General features: G+C 35.9%; 1 protein-coding gene across 1 annotated transcript; it reads right to left on the minus strand.

Annotated features, from left to right (window-relative positions):
* Positions 1 to 16,330: 16,330 nt before the first annotated feature.
* Positions 16,331 to 16,984, minus strand: LOC127129592 (uncharacterized). The gene has a single exon (XM_051058744.1). The coding sequence runs from the start codon at positions 16,982 to 16,984 to the stop codon at positions 16,331 to 16,333; it is 654 nt and encodes a 217-aa protein (XP_050914701.1).
* Between the last annotated feature and the right edge of the window lie 1,964 nt (positions 16,985 to 18,948).

Below are 18,948 nucleotides of genomic sequence, written 5' to 3' on the forward strand. Positions count from 1 at the left end.
CTGAAGGTTCATGGGAGGAACTACCCTACTCATGATTTAGAGTTGGCAGCTGTAGTCTTTGTGTTGAAGTTGTGGAGAAATTACTTGTATGGTTCTCGATTTGAGGTATTCAGTAACCATAAGAGTTTGAAATATTTATTTAATCAGAAGGAGTTGAATATGAGACAAAGAAGATGGTTGGAATTTTTAAAGGATTACGACTTTGGTTTAAACTACCATCCCGGTAAAGCCAATGTTGTAGCATATGCGTTAAGTCGGAAGTCCTTACATAGGGCGACTTTGATGGTTAGAGAGTTGGATTTTATCAAATAATTCAGAGATTTGAATTTGGTATGCGAGGTGACTGCAGATAGTGTGAAGTTGGGCACGTTGAAGTTGACTAGTGGTTTCCTTGATGACATGAGAGAGTGTCAGAAGTCGGATGTGTCCTTAGTTGATCGTTTGTCATTAGCGAATGAAGACATATATTTTAGGGTTGATGAGAATGGGATCCTTAAGTTTCAGAATAGAGTTTGTGTACCTGATGTGTCAGAACTTAAGAAGTCTATTTTGGAGGAGAGTCACCGAAACATTTTGAGTATTCATTATGGGGCTACCAAAATGTACTAAGACCACAAGAGAATGTTTTGGTAGCCAGGAATAAAAGGGATGTTGCATAGTTCGTATATTCATGTTTGATTTGTCAGAAGTCAAAGATTGAGCACCAAAAGCCGTATGGACTAATGCAATCATTGGATATTTTTTAATGGAAGTGGGATAGTATATCGATGGATTTTATGACTGGGTTATCAAATACTCTGAGGGGGTTTGATTTGATTTGGGTGATTGTGGATAGGATGACTAAATCAGCTCACTTTATTCCGATAAAGATAAGTTTTTCTTTGCAGAAATTGGATGAGATTTATATTGTAGTGATTGTGAAGCTTCATGGTTTTCCATCTAGTATTGTGTCAGATAGAGATCTAAGGTTCACTTCTAGGTTTTGGGATAGCTTACAGGGAGCTTTGGGTACTAAGCTGAAGTTGAGTTCTGCTGATCATCCACAGACTGATAGTTATACTGAGAGGATTATTCAGTCTCTGAAAGACCTTTTAAGGGCTTGTGCATTAGAGTAAGGAGGTGCTTGGGACGATTTTCTGCCACTGATTGAGTTTACTTACAATAATAGTTATCATTCGAGTATTAGAATGACACCATTTGAAGTGTTGTATGGGAGGAGGTGTATGGCTTCTCTTTGCTGGTATGAATATAGAGAGAGTGTTTTTCTTGGACCAGAGATTGTTCAGCAGACTACAAAGAAAGTTAAGATGATCCAAGAAAAGATGAAGGCATCTCATAGTGGGCAGAAAAGCTATCATGATAAGTGGAGGAAGTCCCTTGAATTTCTGAAGGGAGATCATGTGTTTCTGAGAGTCACCCCGATCTATTGCATATTAACCAGATGGACGATGTTTAGGCGAGAGAGAACCTAATTGTGGGGGCATTTCCTATCAGGATCGAGGATCGAGAAGTGAAGTAGTTTAAAGGGAATAAGATCGCTTTAGTGAAATTATTCTGGGGAGGACCTGTTGGAGAAAGTCTGACTTGGGAGTTGAAGAGCCAGATGAGGGAGTCCTATCCGAATTTGTTCCTGCTAGGTAATTTTCGAGGATGAAAATTCTTTTAAGGGGGGAGAGTTGTAACGACCCAACTTATTATCCAAATATTTTATTTAATTTTTTGCGTGATTTAATGATTATATGAGAAATATGGTATTTTTAGAGTGTTGGGGTAAATTAGTAATTTACTAATTATCGGGGTTAAGAGTTGTGAGAGTAGATAAATAGTATTATTTTAATTACTACTTAATTTTTGGTAATAAAATAAAATAATAGGAAGTGGAGAATTGTGATTTAATAATTACTTAATTGAATATTTATTTAATTTAAATATTTATTTGATTTAAATCATTATTAAATTGATTAAATAAAAGAAAATGTCAATTTTGTGATTAATGGGAAGTAGAAGGTAGAAGGAGAGAAAAATAGATTTATTTGGGCAAAAACCATAATTTTAAAAAATTAGCCCATATAAATACTAAAAGTTGTGAAAAATTACGTTAGAATCCAATTTTGTTAGAACATGAAAGAGACAGAGAGGTTTCTGGGATCGTGAAGGTTTTGGGAGCAAGAATTTGAGGAAATTTTATCGTATGACAAATTCGAGGTAAGGGGAGATTCTCTACACTTAGGTGGTTTCTGGCTTGCAGGATAGTGAGAGTTCCTTAAACTCTTATCAACATCGTTAGGGATTGGTACGAGTTTCCCTTAATTTTCTTTGTATATTTATGAGCTACGATGTTTTCTGGCTATGGTGAATTCTGTTGAATGTCGTTTTCTGTGTATTTTGTCTGAGACCCTATTAGGGGATTTGGGATTAATCCCCTAAAGTATAATGATTTTTTGATCGTATAATTATTTGCATTGTTTGTGTGTATGTGTTATTGGATGTAACGACCTATAATATGATTTGATTGTATAATTATCTACCTTATTTCTCTATTGACTCTATTGAGTTGAGATTTTTCCCCATGGGTTTCAAATGACTATTTTGGGTCGTTTGATTCACTAGATTTTGATATTGAGAACTATGACCTATTCTTCCCTATTTTTTTAGTAGACTATTTTTTGTGATTTTTTCCAAAAATTAAAAGAACTATTTTTTTAAAGCTTGTTTATGAAGAAAATCACTTTTTGGAGAAAACCTTAAATTGGAAAACTTTTTTTTTGAAAAATCAGACGTTTGAAAATTTTCTAGAAAATCGGTCGATGGGGGTTGGTCGCGCCATGGTCGCAGCAGTGGTTGGAGATCGCAGGATCGCGATTGCACGGAAGTGCCGCGGGGGCAGGATGCGCCACGAGGCGGCGGATGGGGAGCTGTTTGGCACTTCAGAGGCAGCAACGGCGAGAGGCCGCACGACGGTAAGTCGCGGCGGCGGGTAGCGTCGGGCTGGCGGGGGCCAAGCGACTTGGTCGCATTTTGTAGGAGGTGGCGCCGCGCCTCATCCAAGACGGCGGTCGGAGGCCGATTTCGGTCGGTCCCTATTTTTTTGGAAATTTTGTTTCCGACTTTCTGGGCAATTTTGTGTTGTTTTGACTTTTCGGCCATTTTTGGTGTTTTTCGAGTTTTTGAGCATTTCTTGGAATTTTTGGAGTTTGGGAGCCTTTAGTGGCATTTTGGAGCATATTTTGACATTTGAGTCCCTTTGGTGATATGACATTTGAGTACTTTTCATTATCCCCATTTGAATTTTTGATATAGCATTTTTGTGTTGTTCCGACTTTTCAAACATTTTTGGTGTTTTTCGAGTTTTTGAGCATTTTTTTGGGATTTTCGGAGTTAGGGAGCCTTTAGTGGCACTTTGGAGTATCTTGTGACTTTTGAGTCCCTTTGGTGATCTGACATTTGAGTACTTTTCATTACCCTGTTGGTGGTCTGACATAAATAATGATAACGAATCTTAAGAATTTTTTAGAAAATAATGAATTAAAGACAATTGATGATAACATGATTTTACCTCCTGTGATAAATAATCAATTTGTTTTTGAAAATACATTTTGAGTATAGTAATTCAGAGAGGGATTACAATGATGGCCTTGAATGATATTTTGAGTTAGTAATCCAGATAGGGATTACAATGATTGCCGAGTATGGAGAATTATAGGTTCAATAGTGGAACCTTTTATGAATGATTGAGACTTGTATTTTGTTATGATTTTGAGATGATGATTTTGTTATATGTTGTGTTATTGTATTCATGCATTCATGTATTTAGGAGATAGGTAGGGCTTCGGTTCAGTGATGATCTAGTTCAGAGAGAGACTATGGTGGTCTAACGTCCATAGAGGGACATAGTTCAGAGGGGAACCAGAGACATGGGAATATCAGTAACATACCTTTGATCCTAATGATCTTGGTACCACATGCATATGAGATGGAGATGGTGGAATTACATTGTGTTTCTTTGCTTTGCATTGCATTACATTACATTTGCATTATGATCTATTTGATTGTATTTTAAGCGTGATTGAGAATACTGGTATATTTATTATTGTTATCATGTCTGGTTGTTAAATGTATTTTCACCCCCTGTTTATTGTTGTGGCGTTTGTGCTCCTCGGGAGTACAAGAAATCAGGTACAATAGTAGCTGCCAAGTTAGAGGATGGCGTATATGCCCCCTTTAGCTTTTATCACTGGGTCTTAGAGGAATCGCTCTGATCTGTAGCAATGGGGATAAGATGTCTTCCGTCATGTGTTATGTTTTGTTTGTTTATTTTTAGAGTTGTTGTTGAGACCTTATTTTGGAATATGTTTAATTTTCGTTGCTTATTTTGCATGACTATTTGGTTTTTGAAGTTTAATGTTTTGGTGACACTCTAATATTTTATTTTATTCAAACTATTTCATTTTAATGTTGAGTCAGAGATTAGGGTGTTATATAGTGGTATCAGAACAGGTCGGTCAGTCCGACCAGGTGTTTGTGACCTTATCTGTTTCCTGGTATGTGGCAATCTAATATTTAATTTTATTCAAACTATTTCATTTAAATGTCGAGTCGGGGATTAGGGTATTACACTTGAGCATAAAAGTATCTTACTTGAGGGTTTGAGCATTTGAAGTCTCTTTCTTGTGTGCTTGAGAAATTTTTAATCTTGTATGATTATAGTGAAATCCCTTAGAAGTATAAGGGGATTGTACTACTCTCGGTTTGTGGGAGGAACCAGGATAACTTTGTGTGTTTCCTTCTTTTTAGCATTCCTTATCCTCTACTTATCACTCACCTCTGATTGGTTCAGATTCTAGACTTTATGTTTAGAATCTAACTAGAGTTTTAAAAAAGGACAAAAAGTATAACATAATTCAACCCCCTTCTTGTGTTTTTCCTCGCCTTCAGCTGGCATCAGAGCACGGTCTATACTAATAACTTAACAGTGGTACATAAAAGATCTTGAGAGAAAAATATATTAAATCATGTCTAAAGTATATAAAATAGGTGGTGGTTTTATTAACCCACATGATGATGTAAACCATGATTATAGTACTTCTGAAAAGAATAACTATACTACTAGACCTATAACTTTCAATGGAGACTCTACAAAGTTTGAATGGTGAAAAAGTAAGATGTACACTCATATCACAAGCCTTGATGATGAGTTCTGGGATATTCTTGAAGATGATATTGATATTCTAGTTAATGGAGTAGGAATGGTAACTGACAGAAAAAGTCTCACACCTGCTCAGAAGAATAATAATATGAAACATCACGAAGTTAGAGGCATTTTGGTGGATGCTCTACCTCACTCTGAGTACATCAAGATTATTGACAAATCTACTTCTAGAACTATTTTTGAATCCCAGTGTGCTACATATGAAGGAAATCAACAAGTCAAGGAAGCAAAGCCTAGCATTCTAGTTCAACAATATGAGTTGTTCAAAATGAAGGAATATGAAGACATTCAAACCATGTTCTCAAGGTTCAAGTTCTTGTATCTGGACTTTTCAGCATCTTTACTTTTATATCAGTTCAGAAAAATTAAGAACGCAATAACTCTCAATCATAATCGAGAAAATTTCAATAGTATCGTTTAATCTAATTCACCCCCTTCTTAGATTACATTTCATACTTACAAATCAGACAATACCTCGTATGTGCAATGACGCAGACTTGAGGTCGGTTATTAGATAATATAGACACCGCATGTGGGAACTCGATGTTCACACTTTGCCTTTTAGCCTCGACTGAGGGGAAATTGTTTCAGGTTGGCCAAAATAGTCTCATGTTGCTCGAGAATCGAGGTTAAGGATAGTTTATATACAACATTCATACACCTCAACCCAACGAGACACCTTTTCTAAAGGAAAACGAATTTGCAAAAATAATATCACATTACTTGATAATCAAGTCTAAGAGTAGTTTATATACAAGACCTACAAGGATTATCACACACAAATTGGACAAAACCTTGTAGTCGTAGCGACACAAACTTACTAGTACTCTCTCTCTCTCTCTCTCTCTCTCTCTCTCTCTCTCTCTCTCTCTCTCTCCTCTCTCTCTCTCTCTCTCTCTCTCTCTCTCTCTCTCTATATATATATATATATATATATATATATATATATATATATATATAATATATATATATATAAGATATATATATATATATATATATATAGATATATATATATATATATATATATATATATATTATTTTCATGTGATAACATGATAATGAATATGAATCATTAAACTAAAATAAACGGATGAGATTAAAAAATCAATTAAGTGAGTCGTATGTCATTTTTATTCTCAATCAACCTTCTTTCTCCTTCATTATTAAAATAAATAATTTAAATTAAAATACTATATTTTTTACTATCAAAATTCTATCTTCCCTCACCTATTTATTTAAATTTAATGGTTGAGATTCATTCTCATATAAAAGTATATATATATATATATATATATATATATATATATAATATATATATATATATATATTATATATATATATATATAATATATATATATATAATTCTCTTTTTCAAAGGATTTTATACAAAAATTAAGGAGTAAATTGATTATGTCAACAAAAACCTACTACTTTTCATTATTTCTCCCTTTTCCCTTTCATGTGAAACCTTATGCGTCTCTATAGCTCTATTCGTTATCGCTTCTTCTTTCTTGACGTTCTTCAATTCTCTTTTTTGTTCGTTTCTCGCTTTTACCGCACTAAAGAAGATGACACCATCGATCTCGTCCTTAATCAGTTTGAACATGATTCCATTAATCACAGGAAATGATGTTTTGTAATCACATGAAATCTTCAACAATCGATTTAGAGTCGGTGCAAGAAATCGTGAAGTTTTATTTGGAAATTGAAATAGTGAAGGAAAATTCGGATACATTCCTTAATGAGAATGATATTCCAATATATTATTCTAGCCATAAATAATGACTATTTATGGATACAACTGATACTTGATTGTATAACTAATTCCTAATCTCAAGGGAGCCATTATGCTGATTCCTAACTTCAAGGCATGAATGATTCAGACTATAACAACATCGATGAAGGCTTGTAATTTGAGATGAAGTGGTTTTTCTAGCCTCAAAACATGATTAATAGTATGTTTGAGATACCTTAATACTGGCTTGAGTTGCTGGAGGTGCACTTGATTTGGTTGATGCATGAATTGTGACAATTTATTAATTGCAAAGGATAGACCTGGAAAGTGACGTATTGCAGTGCACCAATGATACTACGAAATAGCTTTGAGTCGGCAGTGGAAAATCCATCATTTAGTTTGAGAGGAGTAGTCATACATAATGGTGTGTTAACTGACTTTGCTCCAGCCATATTGAACTCATCCAAGAGTTCTCTAATATAACCATGTTGAGATAATAACATACCCGCCTTGGTTGGAATCATTTCAATTCTAATAAAATAATGAGGGAAACTAAGTTGTTTGAGAGAAAACTTCTTGGAAAGTTTTGTCATGAAATGATTTAAAAAGGTAGTATCACTGCCCATCAAAAGTAAGTCATCAACATATACTAATAAGAGAGCTTATACATCATGGTTATTGTAAATGAACAAGGATGGATCACTTAGGCTTGTTAGAAATCCAACCGAAAGAATAAAAGCCATACTCGAGGTGCTTGTCGTAAACCATAGATAGCCTTCTTGAGTTTGCATACATGTTGGGGAAATTCAGAATGAATGAATTCGGGTGGTTGTTGCATGTAGACATCTTCAGTCAATTTTCCCTGCAAAAATGAATTATTAACATCCATTTGATGTAAAGACCACCCTTGAGCAAGTGCTAAAGTGAGAACCACTTTAATTGTTTGAGGTTTCACAACCGGTGCAAATGTTTCCTTAAAATCAAGACCGGGTGTTTGAGTGAATTCTTTTGCAACCAATCGTGCTTTATATCGTGCCACACTTCCATCAGGATTTATTTTGATGTGAAACAAACATTTACAACCAACTAAATTAAAGTATTTTTCAACAATGGACTTGAATTGAACAAACAAAGAGAAGACATCTGACTTATGTTTCATTGGATACAACCATACATATTTGGAAAAATGATCAACAATGATTAAATAGTATAAATAACCATCTAAGGATCTAAAAGGAGCTAGGCCCCAAACATAGAAGTACAAAAGTTCCAAACATCTGTTGCTTGTGAGATGATGATTTGAAAAAGGAAGCTCGTGGCTTTTTGCACAGTGACAAGAACTACACTCATGCGAGGCTGGAAGCTTTATTGGTAGATGTCTAGATGATGGTTGTGCATAAGATGCTTTATTATTTTGAAAGAAGAATGTTCTAATTTATGATGCCATGTAGATGTAGAGTGGATGCTTGAATGTAATGCTTGTTGTGGATTGGATGGACTAAATACATTGGATAGAATATAAAGATCTTGTTTACGGAGTCCTTGGAGCAGTGGTTCACCCAAGTTCAAGTCCTTGGAGCCTTCTGCTGATTCCTAACATCAAGGCACAAATGATTCAAACTATAACAACTCATATGCACAGTAATAGGAATGATTGGTTACACCTTAATTATATGAACACCTTATAATTATCTATTATTATTCTTTTCCTCTTCGACTCTTTATTCTTCACTTTTTCTTATTTAATTTATTTTTTTGACTTTGAATATTAAATTGATGCATTGATTATACACTACATATGCTTGATTGTGTAGTTTATTCTCTGTAAATCTTCAAAAATTTACATAGAGTTAGTGCAACAAATCGTGAAGTTTCTATTGAAATTTCAAATAGAAAAATAAACTTTAGATACATTCATTTTCTCTTCTACACTTTTTTTCTTCTCTTTATTGTGGTTTAATTTGTTTTTGGTTATGAATATTGAATTGATGCATTGCTTATACACTAACTATGCTTGATTGTGTACTTTATTATTTTTTCAAGATTTTATATCAAAAGAAGAATTTATGTTCTTGTTATTTCAACTTGACAATTGGATAAAATTAAGTTTTAGGATATCCTGAAATAGAGCTGAAATAGTCAAAATCCTTTTTGAATTGTTGTTGTCATAGTTACATTTATATATTCCTAATAGTTCTAGTTTAGCTGCAATTTATTTACAAGGGTTGTTGTTATATCTTTTATAGACTTTTTAAAGTATGTTAATGATTATGGCGATTTTAGATGAGTTTAGATTTTAAAATGATAACTAGTAGGTAATTTGTGCCTACGCATGGAGAACGACTTGCTACTCTTTTTTAGTAACAAAGTGATATTTGTTAGGGGAGTTTTTCACTATAGAGCATTGAACATTGTGAGACTTCTTTTAGAGAAATACATTTGTGAGTGACACACCACATATTCACCCAAATCCTTAAAGTGATAGGTGGGTGAATTCTCTCACTTAAAAATGCTCAAGTCTCCATATTTTCAACCATTTTGAGACTATTACCCACACAATTCATATTTGCCACATTCTCAACACACTCCCTCAAGTGTGAGTCCATAATGCTCTCCCTCAAGTGGAAGCTCTTCTTACTTCCACAAACTCTTGAACCACTAGAAACGTTTCTTACTCACCATCCTTGTGGAGCTGTTGACACTCTTCAACATAACCTTTCTTACTCGCCATCCTTGTGGCGCCGTTGACTTTCAATACAAGTAAGTCGGTCCCTTTCACAAACCAAAGGCTCATGATACCATTTATTGGGGGAGTTTTTCACTAGGGAGCATTGACATTGTTGGACTTCTTTTAGAGCAACACTTATGAGAGAGACACACCACACATTCACCCAAAACAAGGTGATAGTTAGGTGGATTTTGTCACTTATAAATATCCAAGTCTCCATATTTCCAACCAATTTGGGACTATTACTCACACTACTCATATTTGTTACATTTTGAACACTCTCCCTCAAGTGTGAGCCCACAATGCTCCCCCTCAAGTGGAAGCTCTTCTTACTTCCACAAACTCTTGTATCGCATGAAATGTTTCTTACTCATCACCCTTGTGGAGCCGTTGATACTCTTCAACAGAACGTTTCTTACTCACCACCCTTGTGGTGTCGTTGACTTTCGATACAAGTAAGTCGATCCCTTTCTCGAACCAAAGGCTCATGATACCATTTGTTGGGGGAGTTTTTCACTAGGGAGTATTGACATTGTGGGAATTCTTTTAGAGAAACACTTTTGTGAGAGACACACCACATATTCATCCTAAATAAAGTGATAAGTGGGTGGACTCTTTCACTTATAAATGCTCAAGTCTCCATATTTCCAACCAATGTGAGACTATTACCCACATTACTTACACTTGTTATATTCTCAACACTCTCCCTCATGTGAAAGCTCTTCTTACTTCCACAAACTCGTGTACCGTATAGAATGTTTCTTACTCACCATCCTTGTGGCACCGTTGACACTCTTCAACAGAACGTTTCTTAATCACCACCTCTGTGACGCCTTTGACTTTCGATACAAGTAAGTCGGTCCCTTTCTCAAACCAAAGACTCATGATACCATTTGTTGTGAAAGTTTTTCACTAGGGAGTATTGAACATTGTGAGACTTCTTTTAGAGCAACACTTTTGTGAGAGACACACCACATATTCAGGAAAAATCTTAAGGTGATAGGTGGATGAATTATCTCACTTATAAATACTCAAGTCTTCACATTTCCAACCAATGTGAGACTATTACCACACTACTCACACTTGCTATATTCTCAACAATATTAGTTTAGTCTATGTATATTTAGTTGCCGCTCTTTTTTTAGAATAAGCTAATATTAGTTTAGCATGTATTAGGAGAACTCAATGTATAGGGATATACTAGAGCTTGCATTGCATGATAGCATATTGTGTACTTTCATAATGGTATGTTTGTAGGAACCATGCATTTGCTAAGAAGGAATGTGCATGGTGTCATGATCATCACTCTCATAGTTATGCATCCATGCATTAGCAATATATAAGGAAGTGTACATCAACTCATTCAACTCAAGGAATTGCACTTAACATTATATAATATAGGGTGTAAATCAATTCATTCAAGAAAATGCTAAATGAAGTTCACAAATCTTAGTACGGTTTCATTCACCTGATTAGATTCCTTTATCTCACTAACTAACATACAGGAGGTGTAACCTTTTCTACGTTACCATCTTCGTAACTATCACGATCTTCATCTTCTTCCTTACTCGTGCTTCAATGACGAATTCCTCACTTCTTGGTACCACTACAAGAAAATTGCTCAAAAGCGTTGGCCAAATGGAAACACTACAAGGACAAAAACTGACGCTAATAGGTTATTAGTGCTGGCCTAACTTCAGTGTCAAAGGGCAGTCTGCTCCGGCTTTGAAGCTAATAGTAGCATTTAGCCGACGCTAATTAGTGTCGACTATCTGAGATGCAATAGCAAAGTTAAGACATGGTTGAGAAGTCGACGCTATAGCGTAACTTAGTGCGAGAAAACCGTGTTGATGTGTTTATTCTTTAGCTTCGGCTTTAACCGACACTAATTATTATATGTAGACGATATTTCTCTACTGTGTAGAAACATTAGTTTTGGCTCTGGCTGACGCTAATTGAAGTTTTTTAACTAAAACCAGTTTAAGAATGTTGCATGACCTTTATAAAATCCCAATTTTAAAACCTGTTTTCACATTTCCATACACAAACCAATATCTATTCCACATTTATGGTTAGAAGAATATAATTCCAATTCCAATTCAACTAATCCATATGTATTCATATAATCCATCAAAATATTCAACTACATCTATGTATTGATCATATCAGAAAGTTCACAAAATCCATCAAAATAAAGAAGGTATTCAACTAATACATCAAAATATTGATTACAACCATAAATTCACATAACATCTTCAGCCAAATATGAGTCATAGGATTCTAAATTGAAGAAAAATTGTGATGAAGATCAAATATGTGTCTCTTATGAACAGTATGTGCATCATTAAGAACAACATTCAGCTGCAGCAACAAAGACTAACAAAGATCATTACCTCTGAAATGTTACAAGTCTACTTAACCATAATCAAGAAGAAGATTACTTACAAAAAGTTATTATATTGTATTAAAGCAAGAATATTTGATTTGATCCTCTAGCTGATCGTAAGCAACAAACAAAATTGAAAATGAGATCATTCCTCTTAAACTAGTATTCTAGAATTGTATGAATCATTCAAATGCCTACATGTAATATTGCATGGATCAAATTTTCACAATCATCATAACAAATATTCTCAACAGATATATTCTAGTTGTTGGTCGTTCGTTTGAGGGTGATATGACGAACTGATACAAAGTAATGTGCCACTGAATTTGAATAAATCTGCACAGCATTTGCTGACAAACACCAGATCACGATCGATTACGGTGCTCTTTGGAAGCCCATGTAATTTGCAGACCATATTGACGAATAGTTCTGCAACCTTGTATGCGGGGAATTGAGTTGTAAGCTAGCAGTAAGTCTCTTGAGGTCTTTACAACACCAGGGTGATCTCCTTGTTGGAAATAAACTCTTTTGTGTTTAGAGAAAAGTGTGTGGGAATATTAGAGGCTTGAATAAAAACTTGGTAGGTAGGAGAATTATTTATGGAAGAGAGAACTTTGTATTTTTGCTTGATTCAAAAGTGTTGGATTACATCTCTATTTATAGTACTCTAAGGAGAACTCTAGACACACTAATTCTAGAGAGTTCTCAACTCTAGATATTCAAAGAGTATTCTAGAAAATATTACAATCTTAAGAAATATCTAGATACTCTAAATACTACAAGACTTCTCTAGAAACATTATCCAATATAAACTAAGCCCAAATAACTAAGTCCAAAATCAAATAATAAAATTAGGCCCAAATCAAGTTTAATATTTCAACATCCCCCCTTAAACTTGATTTGTGACTCCAAGCATATTCCTTAGCTTCACGAAAGTTTCCAATTTGAGTGGCTTGGTGAAAATGTCGGCAGCTTGATCTCTAGACATCACATACTTCAACTTCACCTTCTTCTTCTCGATGCATTCTCTTATGAAATGGTAACGAGTGTCGATGTGCTTACTTCTTTCATGAAATACAGGATTCTTTGCCAAAGCAAGTGCTGATTTATTGTCAACACATATTTCGACAGGATCTTCTTGTGGCACTTTTAATTCTTTCAACAAATTTCTTAGCCAAACTGCATGACAAACACATGATGTGGCGGCAACATACTCAGCTTCACAAGTCGACAGTGTGACGATAGGTTGCTTCTTTGACATCCAAGTGAAAGCAGTATCTCCCATAAAGAACACAAAACCAGTAGTGCTCTTTCTATCATCCAAGTCTCCACTCCAATCACTATCACTATAGCCAATAATCTCATAATTGTTAGAAGAGTAATAGTGCAAGCCAAAATTTGTTGTACCTTTGATGTATCGAAGGATTCTTTTTGCCGCCTTGAAGTGAGTTGTTGTTGGAGCTTCCATGTAGCGACTTACGACTCCTACAGCATAGAGAATATCCGGCCTTGTACTTGTCAAGTAACGCAGACTTCCAACCAAACTTTTGTAAAGAGTTGGATCAACAAACTCTCCATTTTCATGCTTACTCAACTTGCTTCCACATTCCATCGGGGTGCCAACTGGATTGGCATCATCCATCTTGAACTTCTTAAGGACTTCTTTGGCATAACCTTCTTGGGTGATAAAAATTCCTTTGTCTTCTTGCTTTACTTCGATGCCGAGATAATATGCCATGAGCCCCATGTCTGTCATCTCAAATTCATTTGACATGTCTTTCTTGAACTCTTCGAACATGCTTAAATTGTTCCCTGTGAAGATCAAGTCATCAACATATAAGCACACAATCAAAATATCTCCACTTTGCGCTTTAATATAGAGTGCATGCTCATATGGACACTTGATGAAGTTCTTGTCTTGAAAGTACTTGTCGATTCGAACATTCCAAGCTCTCGGTGCTTGCTTGAGTCCGTACAATGCCTTCTTCAACTTCAAGACTTTTTCTTCTTGCCCTTTTACTTCATAGCCTTGTGGTTGCTCGATATAAACTTCTTCTTCGAGAAAACCATTCAAGAAGGCCGACTTCACATCCATTTGATAGATCTTCCATTCATTTTGGGCTGCCAAAGAAATGATCAGTCTAATAGTTTCAAGGCGAGCAACGGGGGCAAATACCTCATCATAGTCAATTCCTTGTCTTTGACTATATCCTTTCGCCACCAATCTTGCTTTGTATCTCTCCACGTCTCCTTTTGCATTCTTCTTTGCCTTGTACATCCATCTTACTCCAATTGCTTTGTGTCCTTGTGGAAGTGTAGTAAGTTCCCATGTATCATTCTTCGTGATTGACTTGATTTCTTCTTCCATGGCGTCTCTCCACTTTACATTTTCAACTGCTTCTTGATAGCTTAGAGGCTCGCAATTACCCAAAAGGCAAAAAAGGTTAATGTCATTTATGTTTTCGGTTACCTCATAAAGCTCTTCAATACTCCTTAGTCGTGGTGTCCTCTCACTTGAGCTTGTTTCATCCAACCTTGGTGTCGGTGAGGCCGGTGGTGTAATATTTTCTTCTATCATTGGTTGTTCCATTTCGTCTTCTTCTTCAAAGTAAGGAAGAAAATCGTACCTGTCTTCTTGAAGACTCCAATCCCAACAATCTTCTTCTTCGAACTCCACGTCACGACTTATGACGATCTTTCCACTATTTGGATTATAGAGCTTGTACCCTTTGGAGCTTGAGTCGTAACCGACGAATACATACTTCTCACTTTTATCATCGAGCTTTGTTCTCCTTTCATCAGGAACGTGAGTATAGGCAATGCTTCCAAACACTTTGAGGTGAGAGATCCCAGGCTTCCTTCCACTCCACGCTTCTTGTGGTGTCTTCTCATGCACACTTCTTGTTGGGGAACGATTTGTCAGATAAACCGCACATGCCACTGCTTCGGCCCAAAACTCTCTCGGCATCTTCTTGCTCTTAAGCATGCTTCGCACCATGTTAAGTATGGTCCGATTCTTTCTCTCTGCTACTCCATTTTGTTGTGGTGATCTTGGCACTGTTAGTGGGCGGCGGATTCCATGGTCTTCACAATATTTTTGGAACTCATTTGAAATGAACTCTCCTCCTCGGTCAGATCTCATGGCCTTAATGGAAAGACCACTTTCTTTCTCCACAAGGGCTTTGAACTTCTTGAAGTTTTCAAACACTTCTGACTTCTCCTTCAAGAAATAAACCCAGGTTTTTCTAGAATAATCATCAATAAAGAGGAGAAAGTATTTACTCTTACCAAAAGAGTTTGGATTGATTGGTCCACAGACATCAGTGTGTATGAGCTCTAGCGGTTTTGTCGCTCTTGACGTTGATTCCTTTGGAAAGCTTTTCCGAAATTGCTTCCCAACTAGACATCCTTCACATAGTTGGTCTGGGTGGTTTATACTAGGCAAGCCTCTCACCATTTCCTTCTTTGACAAACATTTTAGACTATCGAAGTTGAGATGTCCGAATCGTAGATGCCATAGCCACGAAGAGTCGGTATAGCAAGTCTTGAGACACTTTGCAACATCATTTTGAATGTTCAAGAGGAACATTCTATTATTTGACATAGGCACCTTAGCAATCAAGTTATGTCTACAATCTCTTAAGAAAAGACTATGTTCTTTCAAGTGGATGTCATAGCCTTTCTCTAATAATTGTCCCAAGCTCAAAATATTATTCTTCATGTTAGGAACATAATAGACATTGGATATGAATTGATGACTCCCATTCTTTAAGCGTATAAGAATTTTACCTTTGCCTTTGACCGGTATCTTTGAGTCATCTCCAAATGAGACATTGCCAGTTGTCGCTTCATTTATCTCTACGAACATGCTTCGATCGCCACACATGTGATTGCTTACGCCGGTGTCGAGGTACCATTTGTTTCTTTTCTCTTCAACTTGGTTTTGGAACGCGAGCAACAAAGTTTCTTCTTCTCTGCCTTTTTCTTCTACAAAGTTAGCTTTCTCCACAACTTTCTTCGAGAGTCTACACTCAGATGCATAGTGACCGATCTTGTTGCAGTTGAAGCACTTGATTTGTGATTTGTCACACCTCGACCATGAATTTCCTCTTCCACGACCTCTTGTTGCTTGTGGATTCCAACTTCTTTCTCCATTGTTAGAGTAGTTGTTGTAACTACCTCTTCCTTCTCCTCCATGTCCTCGTCCACGCCCACGATCTTGGCCACGACCTCGTCCTCTTTGGCTCTTGTAATTCGCATAATTTGCTTCCTTTATGTTGAGTTGTAGTAGTTGCTCCATAGCCTCCTTTTGTTTAATTTTTCTCTTTGTTTTTCTTCGTATGCTTGTAAGGAACCCATGAGTTGCTCAATAGTCATGGTCTTTAAATCCTTGTTTTCTTCAATGTTGGTAACAATGAAGTCAAAACTTGGATTTAAAGTGCGAAGTATTTTCTCCATGACTTTTACCTCATCAACATCTTCACCATTTCTTTTAAGTTGATTGACTACGGCTAATACTCGAGAAAAATAATCAGAAATTGACTCGGACTCTTCCATAAATAAACGTTCAAAATCACCTCTAAGAGTTTGAAGACGAATCTTTTTCACCTGTTCCACTCCTTTGTTGCAAGTTTGAAGTTTGTCCCATGCTTCTTTGGCCGTCGTTGCGTTGGAGATCTTCTCAAATGTATCTTCATCCACCGATTGATAAATGAGGAAGAGAGCTTTCTTGTCTCTCTTTCTTGACTCCCTCAATGTCTCCTTTATACCTTGGCTTAGCGAGGCTTCATCTTGCTCATTGAAGCCTTTCTCAACGATATCCCACACATCTTGAGCTCCTAGTAGCGCCTTCATCTTTATACTCCAATTGTCATAGTTGTTCTTTGTGAGCATCGGCATTTGAAAAGGGAAACCTCCATTCGCCATTTTTTTAGGACCTTGAAGCTCTGATACCACTTTGTTGGAAATAAACTCTTTTGTGTTTAGAGAAAAGTGTGTGGGAATATTAGAGGCTTGAATAAAAACTTGGTAGGTAGGAGAATTATTTATGGAAGAGAGAACTTTGTATTTTTGCTTGATTCAAAAGTGTTGGATTACATCTCTATTTATAGTACTCTAAGGAGAACTCTAGACACACTAATTCTAGAGAGTTCTCAACTCTAGATATTCAAAGAGTATTCTAGAAAATATTACAATCTTAAGAAATATCTAGATACTCTAAATACTACAAGACTTCTCTAGAAACATTATCCAATATAAACTAAGCCCAAATAACTAAGTCCAAAATCAAATAATAAAATTAGGCCCAAATCAAGTTTAATATTTCAACACTCCTATGGAGTCTCATGAAATTCCTTCATCATGAAGGTCTTGAGCTTTGAGTTGGGATTGATCCATATCCTGCCTTGATATACAATCAAACCTTCCTTGATTGATCAAAAGCATTGAATACGTGTTAACTTAAGTATCTTAACTCTTCATATATATTTCTCCAAACCTAAAACACCTGATTAGTCGATTAAAAAATTATAGTTTGAATTAACCATCTACTAATTAATTGATGTCAGCATACAATTAGAAAATTTGCACATTTTCTACAAGTAAAAGAATGAGTATGGAGCAAATCCATACCACACTCATGATCCCAAGCAAATTGAAATAGTGATGTTCATTGTGATGGTGTGGTTCACATAGATGGTTAGTTTCACGCAATCGTGTTTTGGAAAATACAGGAAGCGAACTCATGGTGGAGGGGTTTAACTGTTATAGGGTTTCGTGTAAGAGAGATAAAGAGGTTCAAAGTAAAATATCCTGTATTTTTAATAAAAAGATACACTTATATCAATTGCCATGTTACATAAATTTGTAAAGACTTTTTCTAAAGAAAAAAAAAACTAACAAAATATAATCTATTATAAAAAAGTCCAAAATCAAAATAGAAAAATTATTAAGATAAAGAAATATAGGTTAATATAATTAGAATAAAATCAAGTATAGTAAAAAAAAAAGAGGAAAAGTGAATATAGGTTAATGTAATTAAAATAAAAATAGGTAAAATGAAAATAAAGAAGAGGGAAAGTGAAACGTGGCGGTTTAAAACGTGTAAAGTGGATTATATTACGGCATTATTAAAACCAACATAATTTTCAAGAGCATACTCATTTCTCTCCGACTCTAGCATCTCACTCTACAGAAAGCGCTAGTGAAGTGTTTGCCTCCACCTAAATGTCTCAAAAGCTATTGATAAATAAGAGAATCCAATCGAGGCCTTTAAGGGAATCATCGAGAATCAAGAGGTCTTTTCCGATCTATCTCCCAAATCTCCTGGCGGCCATGTTGACAACTTTGATGAATTGTTTGGGAAGCTGAAGTCAAAACTTTTCGGGATAGATTTCCTCCGGACTATCAGGGACAACCCTGTTTCCCTATTCGAGATTCAAGGGTTGTTAGTGAAACTGAGCAAGCTTAAAGTCCCAGGCCCCATTGTTGACATTATCTTGGATCTCGAACCTCTACTTAAGCAAGTTTTCCAAGTGGTGAGGTAGAAACAAGAAAGTGACAGTCTTGTCGACCAAAGGAAGGGCATTCTACGCGAACACCAAGGCTTGGTTTCTGATTCTCAAGATCTAGTTGCTGAGTTAGAGGAGAAGGCTAAAGTAGAAAAAGAAATTGGTAACTCTGGAGGCCGACATCCTCACATGAACTCAACAGATGAACTGGTTGTAGCTTAAACTTGAGGCAGCGAAGAAAGAGAATGAGGAATTGAAGGATTTTGCCTTGACTTTGTCGATCAAAGGCTTGTCGAGGCTGCCAGCACTGGCTTGGAACGAGTGAAACTAGTAAGATGCTGGAAGCTGAAGTGGATAAGTTGAAAGCTTTTGACCAGCAGA

Source organism: Lathyrus oleraceus, chromosome 3 (genome assembly GCF_024323335.1).
Source record: "Lathyrus oleraceus cultivar Zhongwan6 chromosome 3, CAAS_Psat_ZW6_1.0, whole genome shotgun sequence".
NCBI lineage: Eukaryota > Viridiplantae > Streptophyta > Magnoliopsida > Fabales > Fabaceae > Lathyrus > Lathyrus oleraceus.

Coding starts and splice junctions, on each gene's coding strand:
- LOC127129592 (XM_051058744.1), bottom strand. CDS start 16,984: ATGGCGAATGGAGGTTTCCCTTTTCAAATGCCGATGCTCACAAAGAAC.